General features: G+C 49.6%; 1 protein-coding gene across 2 annotated transcripts in view; it reads right to left on the bottom strand.

Moving 5' to 3' along the window:
* Positions 1–15,627, bottom strand: part of EPS15 (epidermal growth factor receptor pathway substrate 15) — an 883,486-nt gene that overhangs the window by 23,655 nt on the left and 844,204 nt on the right. For both annotated transcript variants that reach the window (XM_078670831.1, XM_078670841.1), the window contains one exon: positions 3,608–3,795. In XM_078670831.1, coding sequence (XP_078526957.1) covers positions 3,608–3,795 — 188 coding nt within the window. The remainder of the gene's footprint in view (positions 1–3,607; positions 3,796–15,627) is intronic.

The following is a 15,627-nucleotide window of genomic DNA, read 5'->3' as shown; positions in this document are numbered from 1 at the left end:
AGGATATACAGAGGAGTAGAGCACATCACCACAGAAAAGTGCCGAGTTCCATCTTTTCCTGTTGTGCTAGCCCAAAATCAAAGGCACCCTAAGTGCAGACAGCTACAGCGGTTTTGGCTTAAAAAGAGTTAAATGTGAAACATCCCTTTGCCCAAAGACCGTTGTGTTCACTCAATGGAAACCATACCTCTCACCAATGGAAAAGTATTAGTAATAGCTATGTTATCCAGAAGAACACAGAGCACGAGTTAGAATGAGACGTATGTAGAGACTGGAGTTTCAGTTTTCACGTTACTCAAAGGAGGAAAACAAACCTCGTAAATGGTGACCCCATAATCTGCACACTATTTAAAGGGCAGATATGTAATAAGGATGTTTTCTGCTGACGTCTTTTGCCTCATCTGTATGTTTGCTGGGTATTTACAAAAAACATCATGAATCACTTTACAAGCAAAATGATCCATCTGTCTGTAATCATATAATAATATTTTAAATACTATTTCTCAAACAATCAGCAAATAAATTGCATCAATTTGGCATCAACTAATATCAGACTGTTGCATTCCAGGCAACAACATCTCAGTCATAAAATCTTTGGTTTGGCCATTTTCAACATGGGTTCCCAAAATCTTTTCTTCCGGTTATGAATCTGCTTATTATTATTATTATTATCTGTCATTTTCTAAACAGAGTGGTGACAGTATTTCTAAACAGAGTGGTGACAGTACAATACATTTAAAGATAGTAACTACAACAGGCAAGGCTTTTGATGACATGTATGAGACAACTGGGCATATAATATTAAACAAAATCACATTTTCTTTGCACCTTATTTGTTCTTAAAATAAAGCAGTATTATCTCCATGGGTTCAGCCTAGCTCTATCAGCAGCAGTAGACACCTTTTGTTTTTTTTCCATCTTCTCTTACATGTAAAGTTGTTCCAAACTGGACTTCTATAAATGCTACTTACGAATCCTCTTTGATATGCTCCCTTTGTGTCTTCAGCAGTTCAAACTGTACTAATGTACATTTCACACTTCATGCCCAGGTCCAAGAGCCAGTCCATTCCTACTAGGTTATCCCTGCACGGTTGATGGTAGAGAGACCTGAAATGGTAACTGGGAGGAGCTAAGTGGGTTCAAAGGAAGGTAGGCCACATTAGCCAATGAAGGGGAGTTGGAAGCATGGTACTGACTTAACATATACAGGTTCTGTCTAACACAGAGACGAGACATCTTGTTATTGGATACCTGGCACCTCATCTGTGCACAAAAAATGAATGGCAATCATATCAGATGTGGAAAAATGAACAGCCATATATAACAGATGTGAGTCGCTTCAAATAGCCTTTATCATAGGACTGAAAATAAACAAGGACAGATGTTCTACTTAAGTTTCTGAAAAAGCTTTGAAGTTCAAAAGACAAACCCATACACCACCTGATCTATCTGAACAATTACATTCTCTTATAAGTGGTGCAGTTGCAGTAAAGGAAGATACATACGTAGGCTATACCAGTTTCTAGGATTCATGGTGTGCTATTTCAATATTTTAATCTTCATAATTCTCCCTATCAAGAAACGATGGATTTAGGCCCAGATCTCTGTACTGGGGTGAATGTATGACATTGTTCTGCATTCTGTCCATCAATTGTTGTTTTTGCATTGGTCACCCCGAGTGGGATGGGTATGCTCAGAAGTGAGTCCAATGCTCTCCACACCACTGGAGTCAAGCTATCCAGGCTGATGACGGCTGATAGCCAGTAACCGGCCCATGGATGCTTGATTCCGGTCCAGGAAAGACATGGCTTGGCAGTTCGGGCTGGACTGTTCCCATGAGTCACAGGGTCAAGGCTGATTTGCATATGGCCATGTCTGACCTGGGGTGGTGTGGAGTGCAAAAAAACGATGGATTTAGGCCCAGATCTCTGTACTGGGGTGAATGTATGGCATTGTTCTGCATTCTGTCCATCAATTGTTGTTTTTGCAATATCTGGTACTTCCCACTCATGTGTCTGATCTGTGGCCTCAAACATAGGCCATAATTCTCAGTCAGACCAAACCTTCTGAACAAACTCCATTAGCATCAGGTATTTTAGAGCGTATTATTTGTACCTTATTCCAAGTTTCAGACCACAGAAGAGGGACTATTGTGCTTAATTGCTAAAGTTTTCCTTCAATCTCAGGTGTGCAAACTCAATATGTGCACCGTTCGCCTTCAGGAATTGTACCAGGTTTTATCGGCCAAACTTCTTTGGGCACAAAATCCTGTGTGGCAAATTCTGCCCTAGTTGAAATCCTGATTCAAGCGCAAATAGAAGTTTGAGCACAAATTGAGAACAGTGCTAAATCAGTTTCTAAATTAGGAAAAATGACCTCTAAAGATTAGTTCCTTCTTGCTCTTTAGTAAAATAGTGTTTTCAGTTAAAAAAAAACCAAAAAAACGAAAGAGTACCACTGATCGGATCTCCAGCATCAATAGCAATTAGTCACATTGAGTATGTTAGTTATTTTCATAAATTGGCAGATTGCTTCTAAAATCAGCATTATTACGAGTACAGTAGTGTCTGAAGTTACAGAATAAATGTTCTGTGATAAAATAGTATTTATTAGCTAAAAATGAACATACACAAGCATTTAAAAGCAAATAAATAGCATTTTAGTAAGGCAAAAAAACTGCACAAATCTCATTTAGCATTCTATATTACAATCAATTTATTATTAATCTCTTGTGCTGATGAAAATTAGCAGTACATCTTCCAAGGCCAGAGCAACATCAAAAACACATTTTCTATGTTGTTGTTGAAACAGTGAAGATTTAGAACACAGGGTTTCTCAAAATGGTAAATTTGAACAAGACAAAGGTAAATGAAACCTGGTGCTGACTAGTTCTCAGGGACATATGCTGCCAATTGTATCATGTACTTTAAACAGTTGTAAAATAATAAAACTATTGTATCTATGCATAACATACTTTTAAAGTACATACAACTTTATGCCAAATTCTGATAACTTTAAGAATAATGGATACATAAGTAAAATAAAAGTCTTTACGCATAACAAAATCTAAAAATGTGTTTTAAAAACACTTTAAAAAAGTATTTTTTTTCTTGGTACATGTGATCAAGTACATGAGGCACATCCCTCTCTCTACAGCCCTTTGTAGTGAGAGGGCACAGTCCTCTCACTACAAAGTGCTGACGGTCGATAGAGGCTTTGCTCTGTTGACAATTTTGTGTTACTTAGAGCAATGAGGTGTAAAGGCTGGGGAAGTTTAGCAATTGATTCCCATTGCTAGCTTCAGTTGAAATTGTAAAATTAGAATATATGTTACACTAGGGATGCATACCTGCTTCAGGGAATAGCGAAACTGGTGTGCAAACCCTTGAGTTTGACAAGAATAAAATTGAGATTGACAAGAATCAAAGTAAACAGTTGTTCACAATGCATAAGTAAATTCTGGCAAAAATCATCCAAAGTGGACGGATACAGTGCACATGTTTAATTTACAAACATTACATGAAATACAAAGTATTTTCCAGTTAACAAAAGTATTTGTTCTCCTCTTTCCATGTATTTATGTTTTCCAAAGGTGAGGTGTACTTACGGCACTGAAGTTGGCAAAATTTCCTTCATCACCAGCCTCTTTATTGGGAGCACTGGGTGCGAATGGGTCAGAAAAAGGTTCAGCTTCTGGTCCTTTGTGAGTACTGCTTTTTAAACTGAAAGACTGAAATGGATCACTCCGCTTTAACGAATTGGAGGATTCTTGCTTCTTGATAGAAGACCTTTTTCCTAAAGTTGGAGACAATTCAATTAATGGCAGCATGGTAAGAAAAGTTATACTTTATCACATGCGTCCAGTATAGATAATAAACTAGTCTTCTAGTAGAGACTATCTAGCTGCAGATTCCTTACCTTACAATTATCCCCAGGTGTCCGATCGGATCGATAGGTGGAGTCATCAGTGAGGCGCAGTGCCTATATAGGCACCATTCCAGCGCACTGAAGTCCGTTACTTTTCACTACTTTCCACGCCAGAAGCGCGGACGAACTACACTTACCAATGGTGAGGAATACTAGGGCCCTGAAAGGGGAACACCCATGTCTCTAGAAATCGGTTCACAGAGTGGGGAGGATGGGTGGGTCGGTAAGGAATCTGCAGCTAGATAGAGTGGCTACCAAGCAAGGCGTTAGTGAAGGTAACTTGTACATCTGATAGAGACTTCTAGCCACAGATTCCTTACTTTAGAATAGATACCCAAGCAATACCTCCCTGGAGGTCGGTCTATGGACCAATTTCATACATGGACCCGACTATCCAGGCAGTAGGGCTTGGTAAACGTGTGCATGGAAGCCCGCGTTGATGCCTGGCAGATGTGCAGGACCGGAACTCCAAGACCTAGGGCAGTGGCTGCAGCTTTAGCTCTGGTGGAATGAGTACGCAAACTCTCAGGGGGTTGCTTCTTAGCAAATGTGTAGCAGATTATGATACAGAGCACGATCCATCGCAAGGGAATTCTCTTCTGTATGGCCCATCCTTTCTTCGATTCACCATGCCCCACAAAGAGTTGGCCGTCCACCCCGAACTCTTGTGTACAGTAAGAGTAGAATGGCAAGGCTCTTTTTGGGTCCTGCCGGTGAAGTGGCTCCTCTTCCTTGGAGGGATGTTGCAGAGCATAAAAAGTAGTCGGAGGGATGGATAGGCCTATGTGAAAGGGAGGGACCACTTTCAGTAGAAATGAAGCGCTCGTACAAATTAACAGCTTGTCTGGGTAGATGTTCATACAAAGCGGCTTCGATGACAACGCTTGAAGCTCATTGACCCTCAGGCGATGTTCTAGCCACAGGAAAGGCTGTCTTGATAGTAAGGAGACTGACTGAACAATTGTGCAGGGGCTCAAAGGGAGCGCACATAAGAAAAGTGAGGACAAGATAGAGGTCCCAATGGGGCATAATAAAGGGAGAAGGTGTGAATAAATGTTGTAGACCTTTCAGTAAACTAATTTACAAAAGGGGATTTGAAGAGGGGTGGCTGGTCGGGCGACAGCAGAAAAGCTGAGATAGTCCTTTAGAGTGCCCAGAGCAGAGTCCTGCTGGTTAAGAGAAAGGATCAAAAGGAGAACTCAAAAAAGGGAAGCAGAAAGGGGATCAATATGTTTTTTTGAGCCCCATGCCACAATTATCCCCCAACAGCAGGCGTATACTGGTTTGGTGGATAAACGACTCGCTGCCAAGATAACGTTACAGATTCCAGGAGGAAGGTCGAAAGCGGTCAACTGTTGCCGCTCAATCTCCACGCAAGAAGGCGGAGCGTCGACAGGTTCTGGTGGAAAACCCTCCTCGGCTGCTATGACTGAAGACCCACGTGAAGAGGCAGCCTGATCGGAGGACAGATGGCCATGCTCAACAGCTCAGTATACCAGACTCTCAGTGCCCAGTTCGTAGCCACAAGGATGACTTTGGCCCACTCGTTCCTGAGAACTCTGGGTAGGAGTGGTATGGCGGAAAGGTGTACAAGAGGCCTGCGCTTCACTCAAGACAAAAAGCTTTTCTGAACAAGAGCAGCCTTGCAAACTGCAGCATGCAGTACTACTGACATTGCATGTTCTTGGCAACAGAGAACCGATCTAACCAGGGCTCTTTCCACTGCTGAAAGAGACCTTGCACCACCTCTGCATGGAGGCGCCATTCATGAGCCGCTAGGCACATTCAGCTGAGTTTGTCCACTCTGGTGTTCACAGAGCCCACCAGATGTTGAACCAACAGGGAAATGCCTGGACCTTCCAGCCATCTCCAAAGACACAGGGCCTCTTGACAAAGGGTTAACAACCCCACCCCTACCTGTTTGTTGCAGAACCACATGGCAGTGGTGTTGTCTGTGAGAAACATCTGTACTAGCCTTCACTTGATTGGAGGGTACACAGGCTTTCAATTCTAGCCGGATTGCCCAGAGCTCCAAAAGGTAGACGTGGAAGCCGGATTCCGCCGAAGATGGGAGTCATCGGATTTTCACATCTACCAGATAGCCACAACCCATCCCAGGAGTGATGCATCTGTCACTACTGTCAGATCTGGCTGAGGAAGGGAGAGGGATCTGATGCCGACCCAATTGTGGTTCGTTAATCACCACTGCAGATCTTTCACAGTTTCCTCTGAGATCTGGAAAATGTCTGAGAGATTCCCTTGATGCTGTGCCCACTGCTGGAACTTCAGGTTCCACTGAAGAGTCCGCATAAGCTAACGGGCATGTGTCATCAGCAGGATGAGGCCAAGCAGCTTCAAAGTGAAAGGGAGTGCCTGATAGGGAGTCAGGTGTGACCGGCACATTGATAGGGAACATCAGCGAATGCAGGAGGACCGCCGTAGTCCTGAGGTGGGAGACGACAGCCTGGGAGAAGCCCGCCTTCAACAGCCAGTCGTCAAGCTCGGGAAAGACTGGCACCCCTTATCTCTGCAGACGAGTTGCAACTACAACCATCACCTTGGAGAATACCCGAGGAATACTGGTAAGGCCAGAGGGGAGAGGAGCAAACTGAAAGTGCTTCTGACCTACGGTGAACCACAGGTAGCATCGGTGGGTGAGCAGGATAGGGATGTGGGAATGTGTCCTACAAGCCCAACGCTACCATCCAGTCTCCTGGGTCCAGGGCAAACAGGACCTGAGCTAGAGTGAGCATTCTGAACTTCTCCCTCTTGAGGTAGAAATTGAGAGAGCAGGCCAAGGAAAGGGGTGGAGGACTCAGTCCTTTTTGGGCACCAGAAAGTAGCAAGAATAGCAATCACGACCAATTTCTGGTGTCGGCACTCAACACAGCAGTCACTTCCTTGGGGAGAAGGGATAGGTGGTCCACATTCAGATGTCGTAAGCAGGTGGCATGGAGGGTGGGGCAGTCTAGAAGGGGAGGGAGGGGCAGCCTAGAAGGGTAGGGAGTAGCCCCTTCGTATGATCTGCAAAACCCACCGGTCCAATATTATAGATCGCCAGTGGGAGAGGTGATAGCAGACCACGCCACTGTGAGAAAGTGCTATCTTTCTTGCATGGTATGCCCCCACTTTTTGCTGAATTGCTGATGTGCTTTGACTGAGTGTGCCCTGGGCTCCTGCCAATCAGGTGCCCAGGGCCTGTGTTCCTTCCCTAAAACTGTGTTGAAACTAAAACCCAATTGGCATCTCTGGCCACATGTCAGCCCCTGGTAAATGGTACCCTAGGTACCCAGAGCATTGTGACCAGAGAAGACCCCTAAGGGCTGCAGCACTTATTGTGCCACCCTTAGGGGCTCTGTACCCTGACACACAAGTTACTTACCTTCGGTAACGATATATCTGTAAGAAACAGTAGTTAGTATTAGATTCCTTCCCTTAGAATATCCCCAGGCGTCAGACTGGATCCGGAAAATGTTGCGTAGCAGCACCCCTGCGCGTCGGTAGGCGTCGTCTGCGGCTCCGCGTCCGTCGTAGGCGCTGGGATGACGTCGCTGGAGTACTTGGATGCCGCCCTCGCGTGCTTACGTCAGTTCTTACACACAGCTTTTCCGCGCCAGACATGCAGAGCCATGATAAAAACCGACACTGGGGCCATTAAAACTAGAACCCTGAAAGGGGATAACCTTAACCCTAAATATCGGTTCGCAGAACGGGGAGGATGGGTGGGGCGGTAAGGATTCTAATGCTAACTACTATTTCTTACAGATATATCGTTACCGAAGGTAAGTAACTTGTGCTTCTGAAAGAAACAGGTTAGTATTAGATTTCTTACCTTAGAATAGATACCCCAGCAATACCAACCCCGGTGGTGGGTCTGCGAACCAATGATCACACCAGAAAGTCCTGGAGAACGGAACGGTCGAAAAAGCCATCTCTCCGGACTTGGCTGTCCAGGCAGTAGTGTCTTGCGAACGTTTGCAGCGAGGCCCATGTAGCTGCCTGACAGATGTCCTGCAAGGGGACTCCCCGACACAGGGCAGTAGTAGCCGCCGTGGCCCGAGTGGAATGGGCACGTAGCCCCACAGGAGGCTCCTTTTTAGCCAGGGAGTAACAAGCCTTGATGCACAAGACGACCCATCAAGAAATGGTCCGTTTGTGCACCGCCCGTCCCTTCTTAGCACCCACGTGACCAACAAAGTTAATCATCTACCCGAAACTGGCGTGTGCGATCCAGATAATATGAGAGCGCACGTTTTGGGTCCAGATGGTGGAGACTCTCTTCCTCTTTCGAGGGATGCAGAGGCGGAAAGAAGGTAGGCAAGGTGATGGACTGCCCGATGTGGAAGGCTGTGACTACCTTGGGCAGGAAAGAGGGTCGGGTCCGCAACACAACTTTTTCCGGATGGAGAGAAAGGAAGGGAGGTTGAGAAGAAAGAGCCTGGAGCTCACTCCCTCTCCTGGCAAAGGTGATGGCAACCAGGAATGCAGTCTTAAGAGTAAGGAGACGAAGAGGACAGTTATGAAGTGGCTCGAAGGGAGCGCACATCAGATAAGTCAGAACAAGGTTCAAGTCCCACTGAGGCATCATGAAAGGAACAGGAGGAAGCATATGACTATTGCCCTTCAACAACCTATTTACAACCTGGGACTTGAACAAAGAGGGCTGATCAGGGAGCCTTAAGAAGGCGGAAATGGCAGAGAGGTAGCCCTTTAGAGTGCCCAGAGCAGAGCCCTGCTGGGCAAGAGAAAGAAGAAAGAGGAGAACATCTGAAAGAGGGGCAGAAAAGGGATCCACAGCCTTTGCTGTGCACCATGCCACAAATTTGTTCCACCTGCAGGCGTATACCGATTTTGTTGAGGGACGCCTGGCTGCCAGAATCACATTACAGACTTCAGGAGGCAAGACAAATGGCCTCAACTGCCGCCGCTCAATCTCCATGCATGTAAGTGGAGACTGGACAGGTTCGGGTGGAGGACCGTCCCCTGCTGCTGCGACAGAAGGTCCTCCTGAAGAGGCAGACGAATCGGGGGATCGACTGACATGCTGAGGAGCTTGGGATACGAGTATCTTCGTGCCCAGTCCGGAGCCACAAGGATGACTTGGGCCCGGTCGCGCCGGATCTTCTTCAGCACTCTGGGCAGAAGTGGTATAGGCGGAATGGCGTACAACAGACCGCAACTCCACTCACGACGAAAAGCATCTCCGAGCGAGTGCCGCCTTGGAAATTCCAACGCGCAGAACTGATGACATTGCGCATTCTCTTCTGTGGCGAATAGATCTAACCAAGGCTCTCCCCACTGCTGAAAGAGACCTTGCGCCACGTCCGAGTTCAGACACCATTCGTGATCCATCATGCACCGACGGCTGAGTTCGTCCGCCCTGGCGTTCAGGGAACCTGTCAGGTGTTGAACCACCAGGGTCACGCCCTGATGTTCCAGCCACTGCCAGAGGCGCAGAGACTCCTGGCAAAGGGTCCACAACCCCACCCCGCCCTGTTTGTTGCAGTACCACATGGCGGTGGTGTTGTCCGTGAACACCTGCACTACACTCCCCCGGACAGAGTGGAGGAATGCCTTCAGTGCAAGCCGGATTGCGCCGCAGTGCCAGAAGGTTGATGTGGAGGCCTCTGATCTCAGCCTCTCCCCAACCCTGGAGGGATGCGTCCATCACAACTACGTGCTCCGGTTGGGGTAGGGAGAGGGATCTGCCGCTGACCTAATGGCGGTCCGTGAGCCACCACTGCAACTGTCTAGCATTGCCCTCCAAGATCAAGACATGGTCGGACAAGGTGCCCTGATGCTGGGCCCACTGAAACTTCAGGTCCCACTGCAGAGTCCACATCCGCCACCTGGCGTGATGCACCAGAAGGATGAGGGGGCCATCAGCCCCAGAAGCTGCAGAGTCAACCTGAACGAGACTCGGGATAAAGGCTGAAAGATCGGAATCAGAGCCTGAATATCCCAACCCGCTGTTCGGGAGGATAAACCCGAAACTGCGCCGAGTCTAGAACCGCTCCGATGAAGAGGAGCTTCTGAGAGGGACACAGGTGCGACTTCGGGACATTGATGGAGAACCCCAGCAGGTGCAGGAGGTCGGCCTTAGTCTGGAGGTGGCTGACAACTGTCTGGCCTTCAACAACCAGTCGTCGAGGTAGGGGAAGACTGAAACACCCTAACCTGCGCAGATGAGCTGCTACCACCGCCATCACTTTCATGAACACCCGTGGGGCGCTGGTAAGGGTGAAGGGGAGCACGGTAAACTGAAAGTGCTTGTGGCCTACCGTGAACCGCAGGTAGCGCCGGTGGGCCGGCAGGACGGGGATGTGGAAATAGGCGTCCTGCAAGTCCAACGCTACCATCCAGTCTCCTGGGTCCAGGGCAACTAAGACCTGAGCCAAAGTCAGCATCTTGAACTTCTCCTTCCGGAGGAAGCCGTTGACGTTCCGGAGGTCCAAGATAGGGCGTAGGCCCCCTTTGCCCTTCTTGGGAACCAGAAAGTAGTGGGAGTAACAACCACACCCTACTTCTGGCCCAGGAACACGCTCGATGGCCCCCTTGGCCAAGAGGGCCGTAACTTCCTCTTGCAGAAGTTGCAAGTGATCCCCCGACACGCGGTGGTACTGGGGTGGCATGGCTAGAGGGGTCGCCTCGAAGGGGAGGGAGTAGCCCCTTCGGACGATTTGCAGGACCCACCTGTCCGATGTGACAGTGTGCCAGTGGAGGAGGTGATGGCGAACCCTGCCCCCCACTGGCATCAAATGGGCCTGAAAGCTCAGACTAGGAAGGCTTTGAGGAGGATGCTGCGGGGGTGGATGTGGACTGGCCGCGCCGTTGTCCCCAGTTACCGCCGTGACGGTAACACGTCCGCCACCGCGCTGAATGTTAGTCTGCGGCCCGTGGCTGGCAGGATGTGTGGGAGCACCCCTTCCGTGGCCACGAAAGGATCGCTGGGCAGAAGATTGCTGGCGCGGGGCCGACAGGCCCAAGGACTTAGCAGTAGCCCTGGAGTCCTTAAAGCGTTCCAGCGCATGATCTGCCTTGCCACCGAAGAGGTGGCTGCCATCGAACGGCATGTCCATAAGGGTGTTTTGGACATCGGCCGAAAAGTTGGCGGACCTCAGCCAGGTGTGGCGGCGAACCGCCACAGACGTGGAAATAGCGCTACCTAGCGAGTCCGTGGTGTCCAGTCCACATCTGATAGAGTACCGCGCTGCGTCCCTTCCCTCCGCAAGGGCTTGAGCGAGTTTCGTCCAGGCTCCCTCCGGGCACTCAGGCAGCACGGCCGCAACCGTTTACCACAGAGAGTGGGTGAGGTGTTGACTGACCGCAACCCCAAACTAAGGGAGAACATTTTCTTTCTGAACTGTTCATACCTCTTGGATTCCCGATCTGGTGGTGCCGTCGGGAATGCGGATTGAGAGGTAGAGGCTTGGATAACCAGACTCTCGGGGGTGGGGTGGGTGGACAAGAAACTAAGGTCGCCCGGGGCTGGGCGGTGGCGCCTAGTGACGTTCCTATCTACAGGAGTGCCTGTAGTGGGCCTGGACCAATTGCCCAACAGGACGTCTGTGAGAGCCTTATTAAACGGCAGTAGAGGCTCTGGGGAGCTTACCAGCGGTTTAAGGACCTCTGTGAGGATGTTGGACCTCACTGTTGCGACGGGGAGCTCAAGAGCCAAGGCCTTGGCTGCCCTCATCAGCACCACACTATAACCTGCCCCCTCCTCCGTAGCCACGGTAGGAGGGGAGACAAAACCAGTGTCTGGGGAGGTATCCAGGCCACTGGCTTCCCCTAGTTCCTGTGTCCAATCCTCATATGACTGGCACTCATGTGCCAGGGGGTCTTCAGACCCCCCCCCCCGTCTCCCTCGTCGTCCATGTCCTGAAATTCAGGGATAAAGGATGGACCCAGATCCTCGAAGAATTCCTCTTCGGCCGGCGCTGAATGCGGCGTCGAGCGACGGCGCCAGGGGCGACACCCTAGGGGTCGACGCCGGCGGGGTCGTAAGGTCGACCAGCGGCGACTCGGATCTGGAACCGGATCCAGTGGGGCCTTGCGGCGTCAGGACCGAAGTCGCCGATGGCGCCAGGGCCAGGGCCGAAGCACCCGACAGCGCCGGGGCCGAAGCACCCGGCCCACTTGGGCTCCCAGTCGGGTCCGCTGGGCCCAAAGGCGCTGCGGAACCAGACTGAGGAGAGAGCGACCTCATGGCCACAAGGAAGGCATCGATCTCCTTTGGCGTCGCGGTCTGCCCAGGGACCGGCGGGTATAGAGCAGGCCGCGACACCTGCGGCTCCGGTGGAGCCGCGTGGGCGGTGTCACCCGAACCCCTGGCCGCGTCGCGCGAGCGTCGGGGGGAGTCAGAAGAGCGATGTCGCCTCTTCAACTTCTTGTGCCTCTTACCGGAGGACTTGGAGCCCGACGAGTGGTGTCGACTCGCCGAGCTGGGATGACTCCGGCCCCGCGACCAGTCCCTCGACCTCCTTCCGGACCAGGACCTCGAGCGGCGCGGGGCCGACTGCCGGAGCTCGAGGCGCTTGGGGGACTGCTCCCGCCTAGCCTTCGACGTCAAGGCCCGGCAGTCGGGGCATGACTTGTCATCGTGGTCGGGCCCCAGGCAATGTAGGCACTGGCGGTGGGGGTCGGTAACCGACATCAGTCGGTTGCAGTCAGCACAGGGCTTGAACCCGGGCATCCCTACCGGCACCTTTGGAGTCGTAGACTCGAAACGGATCCAAAAAGGATCGAAAAAGCTTAGTCAAAAAGTGACTAAAGGGTACCACTTTCTTCGGACCTGCGCTTGCTGGCGCAGAAAAAAGACGAACTGACGTTAGCACGCGAGGGCGGTGTCTAAGTACTCTGGTGACGTCATCCCGGCAGCAATGACGGACGCGGAGCCGCAGACAACGCCTACCGACGCGCAGGAGTACTGCTACGCAAAATTTTCTGGATCCATAGTCTGAGGTAAGGAATCGAATACTAACCTGTTTCTTTCAGATACACAAACACACTGCCTTTGCAGGCTGAGTGCCTTGGTGCAGAACTAAACAAAGAGTCGACATGGCACACATCCCCGTGTGCCATTGCCCACAAACAAACTGCCCTGGCATCCATCAGTCACCCCTCTAGCTGGGTGCACTATGCCAGTGGTGTGGGCACAGGTACATGAGCCCTTTGCCCCTACAGTACCCAGGGACATTCCTTGGCACGTTAAGTGCAGTGCTGCCATTAAGAGTATATGGTGCTGGGAGGTTGTCATCACGAACTCCACAGAACCATGATGGCTTCACTGAAGACTGAAAAGTTTGATAAACTTCTCAGCACATTAAACCTGCACTGATGCCAGTGTGGGATTTAATGTAAAATGCACGACAGAGGGCATCTTAAAGATGCCCCCTGAAACCTAACCAACTCCCAGTGTCCTGACTGCGTGGCTACTGAGGCTGCCACCACCAGAAATGTTTCTGGACCCCTGGGTCAAGAGCCTGCCGCTCTCGGGGGCCTGAAACAATGCACATCTTGGGACGAGGTGCCAAGCCTCTTTCCCCAGAATGGGCAAGGGAAGCTTGGTTTGGATGGGTGTGGTTTGGACGTCTGAGAAGAAGGCGGCGTGAGCTTTGATCTCCTCCTGTGACTCTGCGTTCTCCCGCATTTATATGCGCAATTTTGATGTAGCGACGCTCCTTTCATCAGGTATCGCTGTCGGAATGCGAGGTCTGTATTCGACTCGCTTCTGAAGGAATTCCTGTGCAACTGTACCAGGCGGAAACCAATGTGGCCTGCGCACCGATCACCCACGCTCATGCCGGAGCCTGTCCGATAACCGAATGGGAAGCTGACTAGACTGCCGTAGCTGCGTACTGACGCCGAAGAGTGTCCGGAAATCAGAAAGGTGAAAAAACTCATCGGTTCTGCGATCCACTGTTGAAAATTGGATCATCTTGTTTGCTCAACTCTATTTGCTTGTATATTACGCGTGCTCGCACCCAAAATGGCGGGCGCATTCGGCATTTCATAGAGGCCTCTGCTGCAGTGTTTTTGGGCATTCTCCCTCTCATTACCATTGCGAAAGCAGCCTACCCAGTGAGCACACCGCATTCAGGCGCTTTTTGAATAGCAGATGTACTTTTATTGCTGCGATGCTTCTCTGATCATGCCACTGTGCAGAAGCAGCAGTCTGGCATGCTGCGCAGCAGATTGACTATCATGTAGCTTATAACCCTGTTTTAAAAAAAAACAGCAGAACCGCTACATTTGGGACCACTGTTGAGTTCGACACTGAATAGCAACATGTGGATCACTATATAAATAATTAGCACATTGTTGTGTCTGTGGGAATTGCTCAAGCACCAAATGTCAAACCAGCTGCAAGCTGCTCCATGCATACCTCTGGTGCCCTTCAGATTGTCAAGTATCTGCCATGTGTGAGTCCTAGTGTGCAGATATTGATGTTTGAAAAGTGCTTTACCTTACTATCTTCATTCATGTCGCCTGACTTTAAAATGGCTGCCGCCTAAAGATGCCTTTCTCTAACCTTAGCCTTGCCTGACTCTAAGATGGCCGCCTGGATGGAAAGTTCCTAACAAATCGGTCCCTCCACTTATCACTTTGCCATTCAACTAGTGCTAAGGTCTGTCTGAGCACTATCTTCCATGTAAGGCACTATCTTCAACCTAATTAGCTTTAAGGTCTGGCTGTGCAATTTCTTCCCTGCAAGTCACTACCTTCAGGCTCCAACGGCAAACAGATTTTTCCTAAGACCTACTACTTGCACCACAACTCGGTACTTACAGCTTGTACAACATGTGTGAAAAAGAAGCAAAAAACCTCAAGCGACTTAAGGCCGATTCACCGAATCCTGACTCGCCCACTAAAGGTAAAAGAGACATTAATGTTACAATGGACACAATACTGAATAAATTAGCAGATGTCCACTATTTGGCTAAATCAACGAAAGAAGCGATCTCTGCGATCAGACAGGACATCAGAGATACCAACGCCAGGCTATCCGAAACAGAGGCCAGGATAAGCAATCTGGAAGACACAGAGTCCCAAGGTTTTCAAATCCCTCAAACACCTGTCAACCACGACGTACTCTCTGACGAAGAGACTGTGAGCTTGAAGATAGAAATCGAAGAGGGAACCAGCATATTTTTGGAATACCGGAGGGATCAGAGGATTCCTCTGGCTCTTATATCTCTTTTCTGGAATCCTGGTTCACACAGGCAACTAATCTATCCTTCAGCAATCCGCTTGAATTTGACCGTCCCACAGGGTCCCATCTAGAATTACAACAAACCAAAAAGGCCCAAGACCAATTGTATGCAAACCTCTCCGCTACCAACATGTGGAACAAATCTTGTCCTTCATGCGTAAGAAGAATCACATTCTATGGAAATCAAACAGAATCTTTATTTACCAGGACTACAGTAAAGAGACGGTAGACATTAGGAAAGGCTTTCTTGCTCTTCGACCCAGGTTACGCTCCTTGAACTATCAGTTCGGCTTCGCAGGCCCAGCGAGATTCAGTGTGGTCGTACAAGGTGTTCCCCAAGTTTTTATGGACCCACTTCAACTGAAAAGATTCCTTGATGGCCCTGGTAAGCTCTCAATGGACACGACAACACCAGGTCCCTCCAAGGCTGGCACCTGGGTATCTCTCTAAATTAATCTATTACATGTCTGATAGTCTATTGCTTT

The sequence above is a fragment of the Lissotriton helveticus genome, chromosome 1_2 (genome assembly GCF_964261635.1).
Source record: "Lissotriton helveticus chromosome 1_2, aLisHel1.1, whole genome shotgun sequence".
NCBI classification, from domain to species: domain Eukaryota; kingdom Metazoa; phylum Chordata; class Amphibia; order Caudata; family Salamandridae; genus Lissotriton; species Lissotriton helveticus.
Note: the sequence above shows the minus strand (reverse complement) of the source record. Positions and strands in the feature narration are given on the sequence as shown.